This window comes from Macaca fascicularis, chromosome 10 (genome assembly GCF_037993035.2).
Source record: "Macaca fascicularis isolate 582-1 chromosome 10, T2T-MFA8v1.1".
Classification (NCBI taxonomy): domain Eukaryota; kingdom Metazoa; phylum Chordata; class Mammalia; order Primates; family Cercopithecidae; genus Macaca; species Macaca fascicularis.
In genome coordinates this window covers 94482487-94506035 of record NC_088384.1, presented here as the reverse complement: position 1 = coordinate 94506035, position 23549 = coordinate 94482487, and the positions used below count along the sequence as shown (strand labels likewise).

Here is a 23549-nt window from a genome sequence, read left to right as displayed (position 1 = left end):
ACTATCCTGGCATGCTAGTGTCTTTTCTTCTAAGCTGCATCTCGGGCTCCTTAGAAAGAAGAAATGCAGGCTGGGCACAGTGGCTCATGCCTGTAATCCCAACACTTTGGGAGACCAAGGCAGGTAGATCACCTGAGGTCAGGAGTTCGAGACTAGCCTGGCCAACATGGCAAAACCCAGTCTCTACTAAAAATACAAAAATTATCTGGGCGTGGTGATGGGCGCCTGTAATTCCAGCTACTCAGGAGGCTGAGGCTGGAGAATCACTTCAACCAGGGATGCTGAGGTTGCAGTGAGCCGAGATCATGCCATTGCACTCCAGCTTGGGCGACAAGAGAGAAACTCCATCTCAAAAATAAATAAATAAAAAGAAAGAAGAAATGCAGCTGGGAATGGTGGCTCATGCCTGTAATCTCAGCACTTTGGGAGGCTGAGGTCGGTGGATCACTTGAGCTCACAAGTTCGGGGCTTGCCTGGGCAACATGGCAGAACCCTGTCTCTACAACAAATACACACACACACACACACAAATAGCTGGGCATGGTGGTGCATGCCTGTAGTCCCACTACTTTGGAGGCTGAGGTGGGAGGATGGCTTGAGTCCGGGTGGTGAAGGTTGTAGTTCACCAAGATTGTGCCACTGCTCTCCAGCCTGGGAGACAGAGCCAGACCTTGTCTCAAAAAAGAAAAAAGAAAAAAAAAAAAAAGCATGTCTTGAGACTGAATGGGTTCTGAGACCTTACCTGAGATTCTCATTAGAAATATCATGTATTCCATTTTCTAGGCTGTTTCTGCTGCTTAGGCCATTCAGACAGAGCTGTGGTTTTGGTGATGGAAGGAGACCTCAACTGGCTATAGCCTGCCTGCCTTTTCCTCCAGTGATTTAATTCTCTTACCTAAGCCTAGGCCCCAGGCTGGGGATGTAGAAAGTAGGAATGTCAGGAGATGAAAGGATTCTGTTAGAGATGATGAATTGTGCTTAGGTATGGAGACAAATTAAATCAGAGTAGTGGCCTGGAAGACACCGGTGGGGCTAGATGTTCTGATCAGGTTGAGGAGAGGAGAGGGGAAATCAGTGAAGGGCAGAAGGGAGGAACAGGTTGTAGTCAAGAGGAGGCGCTCCAAGGTGGCATCTTGGTTTTGTGTGAGAATGAGTTCTACACAGCAATGAGACTGTGGTCTCTTGAAAGTTCTTTGACAGTCCGGTTCTTCTGGTCATTGAGATCAGAACCTCCTGTCCCAAGGCCAGTCCTTCTCTACAGGTTGGAGCTGTCCGGGATACTCATATGTTTATGGTCAGATTTCAGGGTGTCAGAACCTGCAATGGGACTCTAGGACCAGCTGTGTTGTCCTGTACTACCCCATCAAGATATAACACTGTTGGGGCTCAGAAAACTATATGCCAATACATGGCACATTGATATGCTGAACTAAAAAAGCAGCCTCAAGGTCTTCCTCTGATCTTCCCTCACCTCCTTAGCTCTCTGATCCTCTTTCCTGAAGCACCAGCAGGGACTCTGTCTGGAATTTCCTTCTCTGAATAAGAAAACTTCTTTCCAAAAGAAATGCAATTATTTTAAGACCCCCTTCCTAGGAATCTCATCAAAGAGCCAAGAAAGATTAACTGGAGAAAAGACTGGGAATCATCATCTTGCCCAGACAGGCTTCTTCATCTATCCTTTTAGTGCAGCTCAGAGATTACCCGGGGCCCTTCATCTGTATAACAAGGCAACCTTTGTTCATTGTGAAGTTCTGCCCCTCACCTTCCTGCCACCTCCCCCAGTGCACAGAGGAACTTCTTCTTCCAGGCCATTCTTCTTTGGGCTCAATCATTTCCCCTGAAAATCACTTACTCCCACCTTAATCTATGCCCTTCCCTATGAAGAAGGGTAGAGAAGCATCTGTGCCCATTGGCTTCTTGGGTAATTATTCTTTTCTTTTTTTGAGACAGGTACCTGGGCTCTGGTACCTGGGCTGGAGTGCAGTGGCGCAATCTTGGCTCACTGCAACCTCTGCCTCCTGGGCTCAAGCGATCCTCCCGTGAGGCTCAAGCGATCTCAGCCTCACGGATAGCTGAGACTACAGGGGCATGCCTTTATGCCTTGCTATATATATATATATATATATTTTTTTTTTGTACTTTTTATAGAGATGGAGTTTCACCATGTTGCTCAGGCTGGTCTCAAACTCCTGAGTTCAAGTGATCCACCCACTTTAGACTCCCAAATTGCTGGGATTATAGGCATGTGCCACTGCACCCAGCCTGGGTAATGATTCTTATGTGATTCCCCCATGCTGTCTATGTTAAATAAATTTTGTATGCCTTTTTCTTCTATTAATGTATCTATTGTCCTTTCATTTTCAGCAAATTATCAGAGGGCAAAGGGGGAGGCTTTCTCTTGGCCCCTATAGCACTTGTTACAAAATGAAAATGTTTAGTTTCATGGAATAAGAATACCCTTTTCCTGCTTTATGAATAACAAACCTTTTGCCTTTGTCACAAATAAGTATTTTTTCCCTCGTCTTATGGCAAACCTTGTTGCCTCATACCCATCAAGGACTTGCCTGAGCTTCCCTGAGCCTTTTCTTGGAGCTATCCCTGGGAATGTCCTAGAATGTTCTGGAATGCAAGCTTGCCTGCAAACTAAACCTGAGTTGTAAAAAAATATGCAGAGAACAAATCACAATTTTTCCAGGCAACGTGGCTAACATTTTAATTGTACAGCTGGGGTTTTGACCAGCTGAGCTGCTACCCTATTGTAAGGTCATGAATAGACCACATCAGTGCCCCACCCAGATTCCCAGACCTTACCACCAATGCACACCAATCTGACTTCTAATCACCAGTGCTTGCATTTCTTTGCCTGAGAGATTTCTATGACTCCTATAGCCCACTCCCCAGAATAGAAGAACCAGAGAACTAATAACCCCTAGGAGTTCCCCTCAACCTATGACTGATGGGAAGTGGCGTATATATACTTCAGCTCCCCTTGCTCTTGGGGTACCATGAGATGTGCTGTACATTAAGTCTCAGAGTTTCTCCAGTGGGATTAGCTCCAGTCACCTATGGTAGTAATTGGTTTCATCACTCACCATTTATAGGCTGCCTTCTCCATCTCATTTTCCAGTTCCTGTTGGTACCGCCTGGGATCTTCCAAATAAACTATTAGGTTGGTGCAAAAGTAATCACGGTTTTTGCGATTGAAAATAATGGCAAAGGCCGGGTGCAGTGGCTCACGCCTGTAATCCCAGCACTTTGGGAGGCTGAGGCAGGCAGATCACGAGGTCAGGAGATCGAGACCATCCTGGCTAACATGGTGAAACCCTGTCTTTACTAAAAATGCAAAAAATTAACTGGGCGTGGTGGCGGTACCTGTAGTCCCAGTTATTCAGGAGGCTGAGGCAGGAGAATGGCGTGAACCCGGGAGGCGGAGCTTGCAGTGAGCCGAGATCGCACCACTGCATTCCAGCCTGGGCGACAGAGCGAGACTCTGTCTCAAAAAAAAAAAAGAAAAAAAAGTAACAGCAAAAACCGCAATTACTTTTGCACCACCCTAATACTTGTACTCACCTCTTTGTTTCAGGGTCTACTTTTGGGGACACCAAAGTATGACAGGTGATCTAATTGTGTCATCCATTGACCACCACCTGGTTATTCCCTGGGCACCTACAGAAGCTTAACATGAATCCATCAAGTTCCAAAGTAATCCTGCTGGGAGCTCTTTCCAGCCTCATTTGACAGGAGAGGACACTGAGGCTTGGAGATATCTTGCCCAGGGACCCAAAACTGGTAGGCTGGAATCAATACTGGCTCTTTTCAGCATACCTAAGTATCACTCTTAAAAGCAGGAACAGGAATGGAGCCTGCGCTGCAGGTATTTCTCCCCATGAGGACCCCAAAGCCTGGCAAATAGAAGGTGCTTAGTAAGCACACCCAGCCAAGAAATATGGAATCCCCATTGTGGCTAAATAAATCCTTCCACATGGATTACCCAATACAGTCATTATAGCAGTCCCAGAAAGTGACTACTATAATCATCATCATCATTTCATAGATAAGGACCGCAGGGGGAAAGTGACCTTCCCAAAGCCACACGGCTAGTACTGGATGAAGCCTGTGTCCTTCACCAGTCGGCCATAGGGATGGACAGTGGTGGAAAACAAATGAACAAAAGTAGAGAGGAGAGAGGACACGAAGCCACAGCTTACCCTGCCACCAGCTGGGCGACAACACGTCGTCCCATCTTGGAACACATCTCTGTCACACACAGGGTAAATGGGACTATTCCCTGTGAACTATCTGCTAGCCTGAAGCTCCATCCATCTGCTCATTAACACAATAAAAAAATCATCAAACGAGTCTTCTGACTCCCAGTCCCTGGGAGCCCAACTACATAACTTGGAAACGACTCTTTATTAGTCTGATCAAAGGCTCATTGTTCAGTAATTAGAAATCATGGCCTCTCCCTCCAGGCTTGGGGCTTATAAACAACAGTTGGATGAGCTTTTTATTGGGGTTGGACCAAAAACTTAGACAGATCCATTTCCTCCTAATTTACACCTGCTTCAATGGGGGGAAAAGCAGCGGGAGGCTGAGCTTTTGCTCCAGGAGATCATTGGCTCCCCTGGCTGTAGCAGGCAAGAAATGAGGGAAGGAACGATGTTGAAGTGAGCCCCTGCCTGAGACAGGACAAGGGCCTTAGAGACGAGCACCGATGCCAGGTCCAGGGCTAAGTGATGCACAGAATCCCTGGTTCTCTCATTGAGGCTCCCACAGCAGCGGCGATGAGGAAGGGGCCTTGGAGACCATAGATGGGGTTAACTATCCAAAGACCCCTGAGGTCAGAAGAGGGCAGGCAGTGATGAGGCTTGCCAAGTGATTTCATCATCTCATCATCTAATAAATATTTATTGAGGACCTACTAAGTGCCAGCACTCTGCTAGGCATGGGGATCAGATGGCAAAAAAAAAAAAAAAAAAAAATTACAGTGCCTGCTTGTAAAGATACCCCAGGCCAGTCGGGGAGGGTGGTCCCTCCTGGAGGGGAAAGCAAAGTCCAGACTCAGAGACAGCATGCATGCACCTGGTGAAGAGGAGGAGGGTGGAGGCAGAGGCCAGGCAGACCTCATCCCCGGAGCTGAGAGCAGAAATGTCTTCATTCTTCAAGAATCTCTGAAATGTGCTGCACAGCTGGAAATGCAACATACAGATCCAGATGTGGCCTCCAAGCTTCATCTTTCTTGTCCTCAAACTCTCATGTATTGGACGTTGGCACCCAAGAACAGGAAGTCCTAGGAAAAACAGGACAGGACAGGATGGTAAAGAGTATCCTCTACTCCAAAAAGATGCATCTGCGATTGAAAGGGCGCCCACGTCTTGTGAAACACAAGCTCTGCCAGAATCCAGGTCAGTGCATAAATCGCGAGTGTGCCTCAGTCCCCAAGCTCTCCATAAAGCATAGCTTTTCCCAGCCGCCTTCTCCAAGGTAGAGATCGATCTGTCATTCCCCGAGCTGCTGCTGCCTGACAGGCCTCTAAGTGTCCTTTGTGTCACCTAAATTTTCTCTCCTTGGCAAATGACGAAAAATTGTGAACTGCTAGGGTGTACTCTCCTGCTTTTCTTATGTTTCCATCACCCAGAGGGGCAGGAATTCTGAACCAAAGACCAAGTTCAATTCTTTCCCACAGGGATCCATCCTTTATTTTAGATGGTTAGACACATGGACAGAGTTGACCTCAAAATTCTAATGAATATTATAATATATAATAATTATAATTACCTTCCACATGTCAAACATTGAGCTAGAAGCTATCATACTTGCCTTCTAATCATCACAAAAGCTCAATGACGTTTAGGTTACGTCCCATTTTACAGAGGAGAAAACTAAGGCCGATGAGATGAACTGTCACTCAATCTTTGATTTACAAACGCTCAAGAGCAGTTAAGTGTTGAGTATCTCAGAGCCCAAAAGGGCTTTGGACATTTGTTTTTTAGATAGAACAGTTGGTCAGTGTTTCTAGGTTCCTAATCATCCCCCCCTGCCCTTCATTCCCTTTAATGACTATTATTTTCTGATGTTAACAATGTACCAGGCACAGTGCAGCATCCCCCTCCTGCTAATGAGTCTGCCAACCCAGTTCATCTCACCTCAAAAGATAACCTGAAAATTGCAAGCACTGATAGACCACAAAATGCTTGGTCAGAATCATAGTTTGAGTAGTGAAAAATAGTTTTTCACTATTTCACTTGATATTAAAACAGTTTTTAAGTTAAGCTTAAAAAAGAACCTTAAGTTAATTAAAAAAAAATTTTTTGAGACGGAGTCTTGCTCTATCACCCAGGCTGGAGTGCAGTGTCATGATCTCAGCTCACTGCAGCCTCCGCCTCCTGGGTTCAAGTGATTCTCCTGCCTCAGCCTCCTGAGTAGCTGGGATTACAGGCGCACATCACCATGCCCAGCTAATTTTTGTATTTTTAGTAGAGATGGGGTTTCAGCATATTGGCCAGGCTGGTCTCAAACTTTTGACTTCATGATCCGCCCGCCTTGGCCTCCCAAAGTGCTGGGATTACAGGTGTGAACCACTGCTCCTGGCCTAAAAAAAAATTTATTTTAAGTTTAAAAAATAAGGGAAAGAAAGAAAACAGGCAGGAGCACTAGTAATGCAACTGTGCAAAACAAACAAACAAACTTAAAAAAAAACCTTAAAACAAAAAGCACTAGAAGTACACCAAAATTCAAACTGTGGTTGTAGTGGAGCAATAGGCTTATGAATAATTTTTAAAAATGTATATAGTGTTGGCTGGACATGGTGGCTCATGCCTGTAATCCCAGCACTTTGGGAGGCCGAGGTGAGCCTATCACTTGAGGCCAGGAGTTTGAGACCAGCCTGGCCAGCATTGTGAAACCTAGTCTCTACCAAAAATTAAAAAAAAAAAAAAAAAAAAAAAAAAATTTAGCTGGGAGTCGTGGTGGGAGACTGTAGTTCCAGCTACTCCAGAGGCTCAGGCACAAGAATCTGCTGAACCTGGGAGGCAGAGGTTGCAGTGAGCCAAGATTGCGCCACTGCACTCCAGCCTGGGTGACAGAGCCAGACTCTGTCTCAAAAAAAAAAAAAAAAAAAAGAAGTACATATGGTTGTAGTACTTGTTTAAATGGGGAGGCATGCCAAACATATATTTATAATAAAGCTCTTCAACCTAAAAATTTAGAAGAAAAGCTTAAAACTTACAAATGACTTTCAGAACCTGACCAAATGCTATGTCTAGGACTTATGGTATTTTCTTTCTTTTCTTTTCTTTTTCTTTCTTTCTTTCTTTTTTTTTTTTTTTTGACGGAGTCTTGCTCTGTTGCACAGGCTGGAGTGCAGTGGCATGATCTCGACTCACTGCAACCTTCACCTCCTGGATTCAAGCAATTCTGCCTCAGCCTCCTGAGTAACTGGGATTATAGGCACCTGCTACCACACCCAGCTAAGTTTTGTATTTTTAGTAGAGACGGGGTTTCACCATGTTGGCCAGGCTGGTCTCAAACGCCTGACCTAGTGATCTGCCCGCCCCGGCCTCCCAAAGTGCTGGGATTCCAGGCGTGAGCCACCGCGCCGGCCTGCAGTGTTTTCAAAACGAGTTGGTCTTGAACTTCCCTCAGGTCCCTCATGGTAGGGATGGGAGGTGGTGGTGGCATAAGGCTGTGTGAAATGCCGCCTGCACCAGCAGAGGTGCCACTTCTGAAGGACACGTGGATGGTTTTGTGGCATATGGTAAGGCCCAGGAGCACCCGTCCTCCCCCTGGCCAGACATTCCCAGCTGCAGGGCTGGGCTGGGTGTCACCCATGAGTCATGGCCTCTGAAGCTAGCATATAAACCACCTCCTCCCTCACACATCCTCAGAGCCCCCTGAACCCACCAACCTTATGGATCTGGAGTCCGAGGTCGTAGAGCTGAACACGCTTCAGCAGAGGAAGGGGGAAGCCTTCGGCCAACTTATCTGGAGGTTGAAGCACAACATTGAGAGAGATTGGTGAATATATAATAATTAGAGACAGATTTTTACCGAAAATGTTCTCTGCAAACTCTATATTCGCTATATTCCCATTTAATGATTTCCAAGACTATGAGGTAGGTGTGATTATTCTTTCCATTTTACAGATAAGGAAACTGAGGCACAGAGTGGTCAAATAACTTGTTCTAGGTCACACAGTTAGGAAGCGGCAGAAAGGGAATTTAAACCCAGGGAAGCTGGCTTGGAAGCCTAAGCTGTCAGGCATGGTGCTGTCTGGAGGAAGAACACATTCACGATAAGATAAGGAACAGGGCATCCACTCCCTGCCCTTTGCCTCGTCCTGCTCTCTGTTGCAGCCAAAAGAAGCAAAGCTTCATGGAAACAGGGTTTAAGTCTTTTGCTTTCTTTTTTGACTAGGCAGTTGGGCAATTGACTGGGAGATGTGAGTCCAGAGGCGGCTGCCTTGTGCCTTCTATATTAACTTGGTCCTCAGTCTTTGACTTGCCTCTTCAGAACGTGGGGCACTTCCATGTGTCCCTCTATGCCGCTTATAGGGAGGTTTCCCGTGCTCCAAAGAGCTGTGCCAGCCCCCAACCCTCATTAGAGCCCTGGAGGGAGATGAGGCCAACTTCAACCATCCCATGTCACAGGAAGGTCGCTAAGCTCAGAGAGAAGTGACTTGCCCACGGTCATACAGCCCCCAGGAGAGCCCTGTTTTCCAAGTCCAGCTCTCTTTCCTCCAGACGGCAGTGTCCGCTTTTGACTTGGAAAAATCCACAGTGGTTCTTACCGTTGAATTTGGGGTAGAGGGTGTTGAGGATGTAGTAGTTGAGGAGTGCTTCCAACAGCTCCGCCTGGAGGAGAACAGGAGAGGTACACTTACATCGCCACATGGCCACACGGTGGTTCTGTGTGTGCCAACATAGCAAAATGCTTGGAAAAAGCAAACTATTATTACATCATGTTACTATTTTATAAGATAAAACTCTTTTGAGATGAGCATTTATTATGCAAGTGAATAGAAAAATTTTGGAAAGTTACACACCCAAATGTCTTTCCTCTAAAGGAAGAACATTAACGTTTGACTTGTCCTTAGCCTTATCTTTAGTGTTCAATTTTATTTACAGTGAGAATGTTTTTCCTGAACTACCTGTATAATTTAAAAAATTTAATAAAAGCAAAATAAGCTGCTCTACCAAAATCATGAAACACAACTTTTAACCCTCACTATATGCCAAGCAGAGAGCTCAGAGCTTTGTGTGTGTGTCTGATTCAATCTTTACAACAGTCCCTCAACATTCATATTAATGTCCCTATTTCACATATCAGGAAACCGAGGCCTACAGAATGAAAGGGACTTACTACCAACTGGGCAGCAGCATCAGGATTTGAATCTAAATTTATCTGAGTCTATAGTTCTTGTTTTTACATTTCATGCTCTGAAAACCCAATAGGATGGATTTTTGTGAAACTTTTTACTCGAATGTTTTACTTTGCAGTAAACATGCACAGATACAATATGAGTGTACCGTTATTCACTTCACCCTTTATTCTCTGCAAGGAGTCAGCCTCAGGGTCCCTGCATCTCTCCCCACAGCTTCTGTGTTTGCTTCCACTTCATAAGTGCTTTGGGAAAGTCTGGGAGGCAGGGCACAGGTGGAGGTGGTCAGTGGAGGCCAGCATCATGGAATGGTAAAAGAGAAGCCAACGACTGCACGTTAAAGTCTACCCAGCTCCTCCTTCCCTCTTTCCAGAAAGCTCTTCTCCATCACTTCGGCCCACACTGATTTTCACATTCTCTTTCCTCCTTTTATATGGGGCCGTCTACTTCACTACTTTTTCTACTTTATGGAAATCACTTCTTGGTTTTACCTGCTCAGCACTCAATCCCTCTTGTTTTGATAACAGAGTCTGTTTCCCCCCAGGGAACAACCCTCCTCGCCAGTCTTAGTCTATATGATTTGGATGTAGGTGACTGCAAATCCTGCCTCCTGGACTGTAGATGAGATCCATGCTGGGCTGATTGGCCTTGCCCAACTTCTGGCCACAGTGCTTGGCTTAAGACTGGGTGCCCAAGATTAGTCCAATGAGAGTGAGCAGGGAGTTTTTTTGTTTGTTTTTTTTGTAAATTTTTAAAGAAACGGAAACGGTAGGAAACTTTGGGGCTTGCTACCAATTGGGAGAGCCTGCCTGAGAGTGAAGCTGACACAAATGAAAACAGAACAGAGAGATGGGAGAGAGATTCTTGATGCACTAATTTGAACACCTGAATCCAGCTATGCCTGAAACCTCTGATCTTTGTTTTTTCATTTATTTTTGCTTTTCAGTTATATAATCCTATATATTTCTCCTCTTTGCTTAAGACAATTTCAATTGGCTTTCTGTCTCTGGCAGTTAAAAGAATTCTGTTCAGTAGATGACTTAATTACATATTGTTTTACATTAGGATATAACTGTTCCTTGGCCCTATGTCTTGTGTTTTCAAGACTTTACACTTCTCCAGGGCAAAAAATCAACTCTTCTCCTTTTGTATTTCCTATTATAGGTGTCATAGCAATTGCTTAGGAAACACCCCAAATTAATTAACATTCTAATCATGTCATCAATAAAAACAACAACTTACATTGAATAGTCCAACTTTGGATTCTTTCAGTTCCACTTTTACCCTGTAATGAATCAGAGAAGATTCAAAGGTGTGAGCTTTATGCAAGTCTAAGCAATGTGGGGGTCCCCAGAAGCGAGAAAGGATGGGCTTGAGAAGGCACAGGGCCAAAGGTAGGGCGGGAACAGGAGTGGAAAAGATGACTGAGGAACTAAAAGCAGTGATACAATGATATCGGGAAGACTGTCAGAGGGCAGATGAAATAGTGTCAAAAAGCTCACTCTTTATCATTTCAGGAAGTTAATATAGGTGGGGCCTAAAATTCATACATTAAGAAGTAACAGTCTTAGTGAATTCTTTAACAATTTGAGATTTGTGGGGGCAGGACCAGTGGGGCAGAAGAATTGGGCCAATTGGGGTGAAATGTAAGTGTACTTTCCAAATGGTTTCCCCCCTCCCACCAGCTACAGAGAAGCAGCTACAGTATACAGATGGAGTCCAGCTGGGCACCCGCATGTGGGCAGGAGGCCAACTTACTTTCCTGGCTGCAGGAACCCAGTGATCTTGCTGGTATTGAAGGTCAAGATGGCGGACACATTAGTGGCCTGGAAATGCCAGTAGAAGGAAGCAGGTGTAAGTGATGAAGGTTGTATGTATAGGAAGGATGATGACGAGGGACTGTCTCCTCTCAACAAACAGCTCAATGAGCTAAAGCAGGAAATTTGCCCCTCCCAGAAGGCTCACTGTAGGTGCTCAATCAATATTTGAACTTGGACTTGAACATTTTTACTTGAAATTGTTGTCCATGATAGCAGTTAAACTTTGAACAGACTACTAAGATAAGGTATAGAGTACCTACTCTTGGAAAGCTCTAAAAAGGATCATTTCTAGTTATCTCAGGTCAAGATTCAGCCCTAGTAACAACAATAATAAATTATTATTATTATTATTATTTTAGAGATGGAGTGTCTCTCTATCGCCTGGCTGGAGTGCAGTGGTGCAATCATGGCTCACTGCAGCCTTGATCTCCTGGGCTCAAGTGATCCTCCCGCATCAACCTCCTGAGTAGATAGGACTACAGGTGCATGCTTCCAGGCCTGGCTTTTTTTTTTTTTTTTTTCTTTTTTGTAGCAATGGAGTGTTGCTATGTTGCCCAGGCTGATCTCAAACTCCTGACCTCATGTGATTCTCCTGCCTTGACCTCCCAAAGTACTGAGATTACAGGTGTAAGTCACCACACCCAGACAATAAATTGTATTTTAATTTAAAATATATTAATAATGATACTTTTGATAACAATAACAACAATATTAAAATTGCAGATACAGCCTCTAGGAAGAATTACCCTGGCAGAGATTTGACTTATTGATTTCAAAAGTCAAGAAACAAGAGAGCAGAGTTCTCCATCCAGCGAGCAGGGCCGCCAAAGGACACGGCATCCCTTCCCTATTAGACAGAGTCCATCAAAAAAGGAAAACTCACTCTCAATGTTTAATGCAGAGGGAATTTAATATAGGGAATTGGTTATACAAGTGATGGAATTGTTGAGAAGCTAGTAAAGCATTGGTGAGGCCATCCAGAGATTAGCAGAGACAGGAGGCTGTATCCACAGTTCCCCAGGACTAGGGGAACAATGAGTGGAGGCGGAATTATGGAAGTCACCACAGAGGAGACAGAGTCACAGTCTGAGCCTCTGCCGTGGCAAAGAAAGAGGAAATAGTACTCTGGCTTCATCCTTCCTCCCCGACTTCATTCTCCTGACAGTACCTCCCATTGGCTGACCTGGTGGAAATCAGAGTGCAAAGAAGCACGGGAAATGTAGTCTTCCAGGGTCAAATACAGACAAAGAACAAAGCAAATAGACAAAGATCTGTCTACATTTCTCCTCACAATAGCCCAGACTAACATAGTGAGAGATACATGCATTAAACAAATGCACGTACAGACAGCTACAAAGTACCTTGGTAGTAAATGCTGAGAAGAAAGATGATAGGGTGTTACAAGAAAAAGTGGCAAAGGGCATAGGTAGATTGGGGGTAAGGGCCAGCAAGAAAGCCCTCTCCGGGAAGTAATATTTAAGTTGAGACCTGGAGGAATTATCCAGGTGGTGAGTGGGGAGAAAAGCATGTGGGGAAAAGGGAACAGCATTTGCAAAGGCTCTGAACCTTACCACAGTGAGTCGGAAGACAGGCTCCTTGCTGGAGCTGGGCAGGAGCACAAAGGCGTCTATCTCCATATAGGGGTTCACAGACAGATTCCCAGGGCTGAAGTTCAGGAGTGGAGCAGAGGGCACTGATCCCTGGAGCTCCAAGTTCATGTTGGGGTAGAGCCTGGCTAACTGGGAGCAGAATTAGGAGATTACGTCAAGAGAAGAAAATATACAAGTCTGCCAGGAGAGGCCTGAGGGAGTCAGATAAAGCTGGGAATTGCTTTTGATTGATTTTATTGCCCACGAAATTCTCTGTGCCCTTTTCTCCTAACGGCAAAACTGGCCATCTCTCCATGTCAGACACAGAGTCGGCGCCATCTATTTCATGGCTGCATTGTACTTCATTGTGTACAGGTCTTGTGATGGATGAAACTCTATATCAAGCATCAAGTTGTCTTCAAGGTTTTGCCATTATAATGACCACCTTGGCTATTATTTTCAGGAAAACATTCCTAGAGGTGGAATTGCTGAGTTGAAGAACAGCAATGCTTTTTTTTTTTTTTGAGACAGAATTTCACTCTTGTCACCCAGGCTGGAATGCAATGGTGCCATCTTGGCTCACTGCAACCTCTGCCTCTGGGGTTCAAGCATTTCTCCTTCCTCAGCCTCCCAAGTAGCTGGGATTATGGGTGTGCACCACCACACGCGGCTAATTTTGTATTTTTAGTAGAGACGGGATTTCACCGTGTTGGCCAGGCTGGCCTCAAACTTCTGACCTGAGGTGATCTGCCCGCCAAAGTCTTGGGATTACAGGTGTGAGCCACCGCGCCTGGCCAGCAATGCTTTTAAAGCTTTCAGCAGGTATTGCCAAATTGTCCTCCAGAAAAGTTGGGCCCATTTTTTCTCCCTCCCTACCTCTCCCAAGGTTTCTCCATCCCCTCATCACACTCTGCTAATTGGGCATGCTGAGGTCAGATTGCCAGTGTTTTCGAAATATGACATAGCTAGATCCCACCGTTTCTTTTTTAAAAAACTATTTACTTTTCTCTTATTATTCTTTTAATATGATATTCCACAGAATACTTCTTTTTTCTTTTCTCTCTTTTTTTTTTAGCTTTTCTTTCTAAAATAGAGTCAGGGTCTTGCTATGTTGTCCAGGTTGGTCTTGAACTCCTGGCCTCAAGCAATCTGCCTGCTTTGGCCTCCCAGAGTGCTAGGATTACAGGCATGAGCCACCACGACCAGCCCTAGACTCCACCATTTCAAAAGTGCTCTTAATTTTCTGTGTAACTAGAGATAGGTACAGAGTTTAATTTGGGGCAAGACTCTTCCTTTTTAGGAGGATATTCGTGGAAAAACAGTACTCCCATGAGCCTTTTGGTTATGGATATGTAAAACCTACATCCTCTTCTAGAACGGAGACGTTTGGAAGGCTGAGGGGGTAAAATGCTTCACTAAGAAGGTGGGCAGAGTTGCTTTTCCAAGCATTATAAGAGATACTGAACCTGTATATACATAGAATATCATCAGAAAGATATGCATAATCTGGTAATACTGGCAAACTTCAGATGGGAACTGGGTGGTTAAGGGATAGGAGTGGATGTGAGACTTTCTACTCTATAACCTTTTAGATCTTTTGAATGTTGAACCTTGAGAATCTATTATCCATTCAAAAACTAATCTTTTAATAATTTTTTTTGAGACAGGGTCTCACTCTGTTGCCCAGGCTGGAGTGCAGTGGTGCAGTCACAGCTCCCTGCAGCCTCAACCTCCCAGCCTCAGGTGATCTTCCCACCTCAGCCTCCCTGGCGCCTGGGACTACAGCTGTATGCCACCATGCTTGGCTAATTTTTGTATTTTTTGTAAAGATGGGGTTTCATCATGTTGCCCAGGCTGGTCTTGAACTCCTGGGCTCAAGCAATCTGCCCACCTTGGCCTCCCACAGTGCTGGGATTACAGGTATGAGCCACCATGCCTGGCCAAAAACTAATTTTTTAAAGCATCAAGAGCATGCCTGGCACCTAGGAAGCCCTCTGTAATTGTTAGCTGCTATTCATTAGGGTACATTTTAGGGACGATGCCAGCATTCCTTGGGATTCTTAGATAACACCAATAAAAGACTGGACAAGCTGTGGTCCCACAAGTTATGGGGCTCAGCCTCCGTTATTTAGGCTTTGAAGGGAGCAGCACCCCAGCCTTTCATGGGAGTCTCATCCTGGCCTTCTGACTCGTGGTCAAGCTGAGAGTAATGAGGAGGTTTTAAAGAGAAATCTCTGGCGTCTAGTAGGCTCGGTCTGCACTCATGGGGCACTAAGGAACTCCTTACCCGTGGGACGAAGGGTCGGAAGGACTTGGTGGTCAGTCGGATATTAGAGTCAGGCGGTATCTGCAGCAAAGAGATACGAAGAAGTTTTAGGGTGCTCCCGCTGGAGCTGAAGGTCTAAAGAAGACTGGGGAGGCGGGGGGATGTGCAAGACTGTTGCTTCTCCACGACCTGGGTTACCCTGGCAGGGATGAGATGCTTGTCCCTGCATTCACCCAAGCAGAGCACATGGGTCCCCAGCAACCTGACTGCTCTCCCCTGGGTGTAGCTGATGTGTGGGTCTGCGAGGGTGAGGGTTGCAGTCACACAGACCTCGGTTTGTGTCCTGACTTTGTGATCTCAGGCCAGCCCTTTTATCTCCCTGAACCTCAACTTCCTTATCCATAAAATGGGGATAACAGTAGTCCCCACCTTCAAATTATTGTGAGGGCTAAACGAGCATCTAGCACAAGGCCCAGCACATGGTGAGTGCTCCATAAAACGTAGCAATTATCATCCCATTGAAAGAGAGGCCTGTGCTGCAGGTAGAATGGGTAAACCAAACACAATGCCAAAAGCAAAGGCCTGTACTGGTGTAGGAGGCCATTCGAAGGACAAAACGACCCTCCATCTACCAGACGGCCCCTGACTTACACCAGGGTAAGCTGGACCATCTGAGCCGAACCACACTCTTTCTCCCACCATCCTGACATCATTCATGAAGCCTCAACTTTTATGAAGTGCTTCAAGAAACAACTTTTTGAAACCCAGAAATATTAGAGAAACTAGAGAACCATTAAAGGTGTGATCCACTATAAAATTCAGTCTCCCTTATGCAAAGCCGCATTGGAAACAGTTGTTTTGGGAGTGTGAGGAAGGCTGTCTCTCCTTTTCACCATGAATCATGAAATCATGTACCCTTATCACTTTAGCTACAAGGAAGCTCCCAGACAGGTTTGAGACGTTAAAGAAATTAATTTATGGGCTCAGTGTCTTTATAATTGTGCTTTATTTTCACTTGATCTTTATTTCCTTTTCTCTGAAACTATATGCAACTATATGATTCACTTTTATATATATATATACACACACACACACACACACATATATATATGTATTTTTTTCTTTTTTGACATGCAGTCTCACTCTGTTGTCCAGGCTGCAGTGCAGTGGTGAGATCACAGCTCACTGCAACCTCTGCCTCCTGGGCTCAAGCAATTCTTCTGCCTCAGCCTCCATGTAGCTGGGACTACAGGCATGTGCCACCATGCCTGGCTAATTTATGTATTTTTAGTAGAGATGAGGTTTTGCCATATTGGTCAGGCTGGTCTTGAACTCCTGACCTCAGGTGATCCGCCCACCTTGGCTTCCCAAAGTGCTAGGATTACAGGCATGAGCCACCTCGCCCGGCCTCATTCACTAAAATATTTTTGAATAAACCTCCAGAAATCATCAGGATGAGAGAAAATACGAATTAGACCAACAAGTCTAGACTAGTAAACAGGTGTAGAAGACCAAAACACAGATAAGCAAGCTGCAAAGTCTTCCACGGTTGTTATAAGGGAGAAAGAGCTTTTTTCTTTTTTTTTTCTTTGGAGACAGGGTCTCACTCTTTTGCTCAGCCTGGAGTGCAGTGGCACGATCTTGGCTCACTGCAACCTCTGCCTCCTGGATTCAAGTGATTCTCCCACCTCAGCCTCCCGAGTAGCTGGGATTACAGGCGCCCACCACCACACCTGGCTAATTTTTGTATTTTTAGTAGAGACAGGGTTTTGCCATGTTGGCCAGGCTGGTCTCGAGCTCCTGACCTCAAGTGATCTGCCCACCTCAGGCTCCCAAAGTGCTGGAATTACAGGCATGAGCCACCGCACCCGGCCATGGGAGAAAGAACTTTGACTTTGAGTTTCTTGGTTACCAAAGTAAAAAGGGAGATTGTGCTAATATATTTTTCTTGGTCTTGATTTTTCTCTTAGTAATAACTTACTATTTGACTGATGTCCACAGAGGTGAAAAGGAAAGAAGGAAGGAGCAGGAGGTTACGTGTTCATTTGAGAGACCTGTTTGCCACCATCCTCACCATGTCGTCTGTGATGGAGAAGTTCAGATACCCTTCCTCGTGATAAACCAGGCTGGCCGTGTTGAAGACATAATCTGAGACGGCGAAGTAGACCATTTTGTTATGTTCCTCAGGAAGGTTTATGACTGGAGCAAGGAGGGTAACTGGGGAACGGTGGTTACGATGAAAGATTTCACCCTGGAGAGGGAAATAGGGTCCAGTTGGACTTTTCAAAGCCTGTCCCGGGGCTGGGGCCAGGTATTTCCCTACACAGTCTGATGAAGGGATGCTGGCTGGAGCACTGCCTGAAACTCCACCATTAAAGGCAGTGTTATGTCTTTTAATGAAAAGCTCCCCAGAAGCTTTGCTGTATTAACCCACAGGATGTCCTGGCCAGCCCCTCTATATGCCCTAGGCCCATCTACACTCCCTAGGCCCGCTCTGATTGGCCTCTTCTGCATGATGGGCAAGGCAAAGTAGGGGAAGAAGGAGGAGGGAAGGGTTAAGACCTGAGAGGTGTAAGACAGCCGTGGAGAATCCTAGCTCTGGGAGCACATCCCACCACTCCGTATCACCCGGCCCTCGACACAGCGGGAACCACTGGGAAGATGAGGACAGATCTGAAGCTGGGGGGACAGGTGGCCCAGGGAATGGCTGACCCTGAGGGAAACCCTCACCCACCCAGCCCGGCCCCAGGACCCTCACCTTAAACATCACCTCCAGCATCTGGGCTGTTGCCCAAGGGGCTTCCACTAAGCTATAATCAATGTCGGCGAAACTGTCAATGTCTGTTGTAACTGTGAATGACGACAGGGCAGAATTAGGGGCCAGGTGCCACTTTCAGCTGCTGGAGGAGGGGCAAGGGCTCTGGCTGACTCGCATTCTCTGTGACTTTTTTCAGAATCTCCCTACCAGCCCGGCCCTGGGGCAAAGAATTGCTTCTTCAAGAAAGAGACTACATGGGTTCCGTTGGATGAGTTAACAGTGGTGGGGGTGTATGCTCAGCCTAGGGCCTAAGTAGTTCCCAGACAAGTGCGCACACACACACACACACACACACACAGACACACACCATGAGTCCAGGCTTCACCTCTCCAGCCACACCTGGAGCTTAATGCTGAGCCAGTAACCAGGAAGGTCAGGCATGGTATGCCCAGAGGGCCCAGACACTGCCCTCCAAAACCCTGAATGAACGAATGTTTCAGGTCCCAGTATTGGGTTGCCCGCCTGGACTTCTGGTAAAATTGATGTCAGCAAGTAACCGCATAGGGGCTTGGGAGCCAAGGCATCAGAGAGCATCTCAGATCATTTATCAGGGTCTCCCCCTCCAACCTTAATGTGTGCACCCTGGACCCAGGGACTCCACTTGTTGATGGCTCCCTGCAGCCCTGTTGGCAACAGCAAGGGACAGGAAAACACCCAAACGTCCATCAGTGGGGGACTTATTAGATAAATGAGGACACATCCATGTGATGGAATACTACATGGCTGCTAACATAATAAGGGCTGTTACAACCACTTTGGAAAACTGTTTGGCAGGATCTGATAATGCTGAATCTGGGCATATCACATGAGCTTGCAAATTCACTCCCAGGTATATACCCAAAGACATGCGACCATAGGTACTAGGACATTCATAGCAGCACTACGGATAATGGCCTAAAACTGAACACCCCCCTAAGATGGACAAATAAATGGGGAAGCATCGACATGGTGATATGCTACGCAGCAAGGAGAATAAACCAGCTGCACTACAGGTGCATGCGACGATATGCATTGACCTCATGTTTTATTTTATTTCATTTTTTTTTGAGACAGGATTTCACTCTGTGGCCCAGGCTGGAGTGCAGTGGCACAATTTCAGCCCACTGCTGCCTTGACCTCCTGGGCTCAAGCGATCATCCCACCTTGGCCTCCCAAGTAGCTGGGACTACAGGTACACACCACCATGCCTGGCTAATTTTTGTATTTATTGTAGAGATGGGGTTTCGCCATGTTGCCCGGGCTGGCCTTGAACTCCTGAACTCAAGTGATCCTCCCTCCTTGGCCTCCCAAAGTGCTGGAATTATAGGTGTGCACCACCACGCCTGACCTGACCTCATATTTTACTTTGTTTATTTATTATTTATTATTTTTTTTCTTTGTTGAGACAGAGTCTCATTCTGTTGCCCAGGCTGGAGTGCAGTGGCGCGATCTCGGCTCACTGCAACCTCCGCCTCCCAGGTTCAAGCAATTCTCCTGCCTCAGCCTCCCAAGTAGCTGGGATTATAGGCATCCACCACGGCACCTGGCTAATTTTTGTATCTTTAGTAGAGACAGGGTTTCACCATGTTGACCAGGCTGGTCTCGAACTCCTGACGTCGGGTAATCCACTCGCCTTGGTCTCCCTAAGTGCTGGGATTAAAGGCGTGAGCTACTGCGCCCAACCCTGACCTCATATTTTAAAGTTGAACAAAGAAAACTTTCTGGCTTTTGAAAAGATACTCAAAATATTGTCTGATTCCATTCATGTGCAAAGTGCAAAACTAATCTTTGCTGCTGGAAATTGGGATGGTGGTGACCCTGGAGGGCTGGGCAGTGACCGAGGGGGACACCAGGGGCTTTGAAAAAACAGTCATGTTCTGTTTCTTGGTTGGGAGCTGGTTACATGCATATAAAGACTCTTTAGCAGCACACTTATGATTAGAGCACTTTTCTCTATAGATATACTTCAATAAAAAGTTTTTAAAAATGAAATCAAGCTGGCACAGTGGCTCGCGCCTGTCATCCCAGTACTTTGGGAGGCTGAGGTGGGCAGATCACTTGAGCCCAGGAGTTCGAGACCAGCCTGGGCAACATAAAGAAACCCTGTCTCTACAAAATATACAAAAAGTAGCCAGGTGTGGTGGCATGCACCTGTGGTCCCAGCTACTCAGGTGGCTGAGGCAGGAGGATCACTTGAGCTCAAGAGGTTGAGGCTACACTGAGCCGAGATCACACCACTGCACTCCAGCCTGGGACACAGAATGAGACCCCCTCTCAAAAAAAAGAAATCTAGAACAATGCCTATACTATGTGTATATGAACATACATATTTTAAATTATGCATATACACATAGATTCATGAGCAAAATAATACATATAAGAATGTCTATTCATATGCTTACATGTATTTATATTTGTACATGCAAAGAAAATATCTGAAAAGATACACCCAAAACAGAGGTTCCTTCTTGGAAGAAAAGTTGGGGAGAAAAATGAACTTTTAATTTCTACTTTCTTTTTCTCTTTTCTTTTTTTTTGAGACAGAGTTTTGGTCTTTGTTGCCTAGGCTAGAGTGCAATGGCGCAATCTCGGCTCACTGCAACCTCCACCTCCTGGGTTCAAGCAATTCTCCCGCCTCAGCTTCCCGAGTCACTGGGATTACAGGCATGCGCCACCACGTCCAGCTAATTTTGTATTTTTAGTAGAGACAGGGTTTCACCATGTAGGCCAGGCTGGTCTCGAACTCCCGACCTCAGGTGATCTACCCGCCTCAGCCTCCCAGAGTGCTGGGATTACAAGCGTGAGCCGCTGCGCCTGGCCTTTAATTTTTACTTTCTATATTTTTGCCCCATTTACTATTTTATAAGGTATATATATGCTCTTATAGAAATAAATAGAAATAAAATGTCCCAGGGGTGGATGGAGTGTCCTACCTGGCAGAGTTTGGAGATAAGGCTGTAGATCGGAGGACACTGATTTCTGGATCATTTCGCAAATCTGAAAAACATGGAAAGAGAATGCCTGAGTGAGTTCCCCAGCTTTGGTCTGGCCCCATGCCCATCACTGCAGTCACATTATTCCAAGTGTATGCTCAGTGATCATTGGTTTACACATATTTATAAGTGCTTGTCATGAGCCAGGTACCAAGGAAATAGAAACAATAAAAATATGTAGGCTCCCATGTGGACTCCACTACGGTCCAATTGGACTTTTCAGTCTGTCCCAAGGCTGGACACCTGAGCTAGGGAGTCACTGACCCAGCCTGAGGAGGGCGCCGGCTGGAGACAGTGCCTGAAACTCCACCGTCACCAAGTTTTCCTTTGGGAGGTCCTGGCCTCTCCAAATTTAGAGTTTAATAGCAGAACTAGACACTAACTAGAAATAGTCACACAAATAAGCATACAGTTAATATAGATAGTTCTTTTTTTTTTTTTTTTTTTTTGAGACGGAGGTTCACTTTTATCACCCAGGCTGGAGTGCAGTGGCGCGATTTCGGTTCACTGCAACCTCTGCCTTCCAGGTTCAAGTGATTCTCCTGCCTCAGCCTCCCGAGTAGCTGGGATTACAGGCGCTCACCACCATGCCCAGCTAATTGTTATATATTTAGTGAAGACGGGGTTTCACCATGTTGGCCAGAGTGGTCTTGAACTCCTGACCTCAGGTGATCCACCCGCCTTGGCCTCCCAAAGTGCTGGGATTACAGGCGTGAGCCAGCGTGCCCAGCCAAAGATAGTTCTTCATGGTCATCCTGAACAGATTGGCTGGATTGATCAGTATCCCCCATTCCCGCTGGTACTCCTGGAAGACTGAATGCTGGGGTCTGTAGGTTACTCACACACAGTTGCCACCAGTTGTGCGGCCTGCTTCTCAAGAGAAGGAAATGTGCATTTCCAAACTTGTTTGCTGTACTTGCCACTGTAATCACCCGAATTATTTATTATGCGGCCTTGGGATAGACTTTGAAAAGTCCAACTGAGCCCTACTGGGGCCCACATGAAAGCCTACCACCTGTTTGCTGTACTTGCTTTTGTAATCACTCGAATTATTTATTATGTACACTAATGCAATATCATTGAGGAAAAAGGTTTTTTGTTTTTTTTTTTTTTGAGATACAGTCTCGCTCTGTTATCCAGGCTAGAGTGCAATGGCACAATCTCAGCTCACTGCAACTTCCGCCTCCCAGGTTCAAGTGACTCTCCTACCTCAGCTTCCTAAGTAGCTGGGATTACAGGCATGTGCACCACACCCTGCTAATTTTTGTATTTTTGGTAGAGACAGGATCTCACCTTGTTGACCAAGCTGGTCTGGAACTCCTGACCTCAAATGATCCACCCCCCTCGGCCTCCCAAAGTGCTGGGATTACAGGCATGAGCCACTATGCCTGGCCCCAGCTAAAAGTGTTCTTTCTATGAAAACCTAAGATAAATCCTCTGGAAAGTGGAGGTGCTTTAAAAAAAAACCCTCTAAAAACATGGTTAAATTTGGACCAGACAACAGAAAATCTTAGGAGGAAAAAAAAATCATAAAGATCAAGAAGGATTCTACACTGGGACGGCTTTGCAAGTATCTTTAAATTCTCATTGTGGTTAAAGAAACCTGGGATGGAATTTGTAGCAGGTTAATGTTTTATGCAGGAAAGACCAAGGGCAATGTCAATCAAGAGACCATTTTCAAAGAAAATCTGTGGGCACTCACTGACACAGCTTGAAGAGGGGGCATTGGAGATGCTGTCGGAAACTCCACCATTAAAACATTTGGGTTCATACGTCAATATTTTCTTTATGTGCGATGAGAAAGTCCTCACTTTAAACAGCTCTTGTTGTCAGCCAGCTACCACCTATCGTTCAACAAATCCACATATACAGTGAAGGAGAGGGACATGCAGGGCCCTGGCCTAGTGCAGGGGTCACAGATGGCTTCTGTGCTAAAGGGTGAGCAGGCACCATCCATCGGGCACTGGGTTGCTGATGGAAGGGCGATGCTGGGGGCTGGGAAGGCAAAAGGCTATATCTTAACCTCTCTTTGCAACTGCTCCACTTTCTGGGAGGGGAGTTTAGCAGCGAGGAGCTGCCAGAAAGCAAGGTCAAGTGTGGTGAGGAACGTTCGTGGCTGATTGCAAGGGAACCAAGAAACTCCACCCATCTCCCTGAAGACCGCTCCTTTCTTGCCTTTCCTTCAGACAACAGCCCGTTAGACCATCCCAAAAGCCTGGAACCTGGATGCCCCAGTCTCTAGGGACCCAAAGGACTGGGCAGGGGAGGCATGGGATGCCTGAGTCACAGACACACAGCAGGGCCTCCTGGGGAGGCAGCTGGGGTAGTGGTTAGGGGTGCAGCAGGAGAGCCAGGTAAACTTGGGTTCAAATCCTGCCCAGTCCCCAGTGGTTGTTTGACCTTTGCAGAACCTCTCTCTGCTTTTTGGTTCTTACCCACAAGATACAATGGCAAAGCCAAGTGCTTCCCAGGGTGTTTTTGTCAGTGGTGTTCAAACTAGAGTGACTCCATCTTGAACAGGGGCAAAATGAGACTGAGACCTGCTGGGCTGCGTTCCCAGGTCAGGCATTCTTAGTCACAGGATGAGCTAGGAGGTCAGCAGGATTGGTATCACAAGATACAGGTCATAAAGACCCTGCTGATAAAACAGGAGGCGGTAAAGAAGCTGGCCAAACCAACCAAAACCAAGATGCCCTCTGGTCATC

General features: G+C 46.0%; 1 protein-coding gene across 5 annotated transcripts in view; it reads right to left on the bottom strand.

Annotated features, from left to right (window-relative positions):
• Positions 1–4394: 4394 nt before the first annotated feature.
• The window catches only part of LBP (lipopolysaccharide binding protein), a 31843-nt gene continuing 12688 nt past the window's right edge, over positions 4395–23549 (bottom strand). For 4 of the 5 annotated variants that reach the window (XM_005568980.5, XM_074005305.1, XM_074005303.1 and 1 more), the window contains 10 exons: positions 20785–20848; positions 17813–17904; positions 17129–17305; positions 15076–15135; positions 12771–12938; positions 11138–11205; positions 10622–10664; positions 8789–8852; positions 7907–7983; positions 4395–5290 (listed from right to left, as the gene is read on the bottom strand). In XM_005568980.5, coding sequence (XP_005569037.3) covers positions 5246–5290; positions 7907–7983; positions 8789–8852; positions 10622–10664; positions 11138–11205; positions 12771–12938; positions 15076–15135; positions 17129–17305; positions 17813–17904; positions 20785–20848 — 858 coding nt within the window. In that variant the 3' untranslated portion in view covers positions 4395–5245. Of the gene's footprint in view, positions 5291–7906; positions 7984–8788; positions 8853–10621; positions 10665–11137; positions 11206–12770; positions 12939–15075; positions 15136–17128; positions 17306–17812; positions 17905–20784; positions 20849–22546; positions 22702–23549 lie in introns of those variants that run through there. The other variant, XM_074005304.1, reaches the window with a different exon arrangement.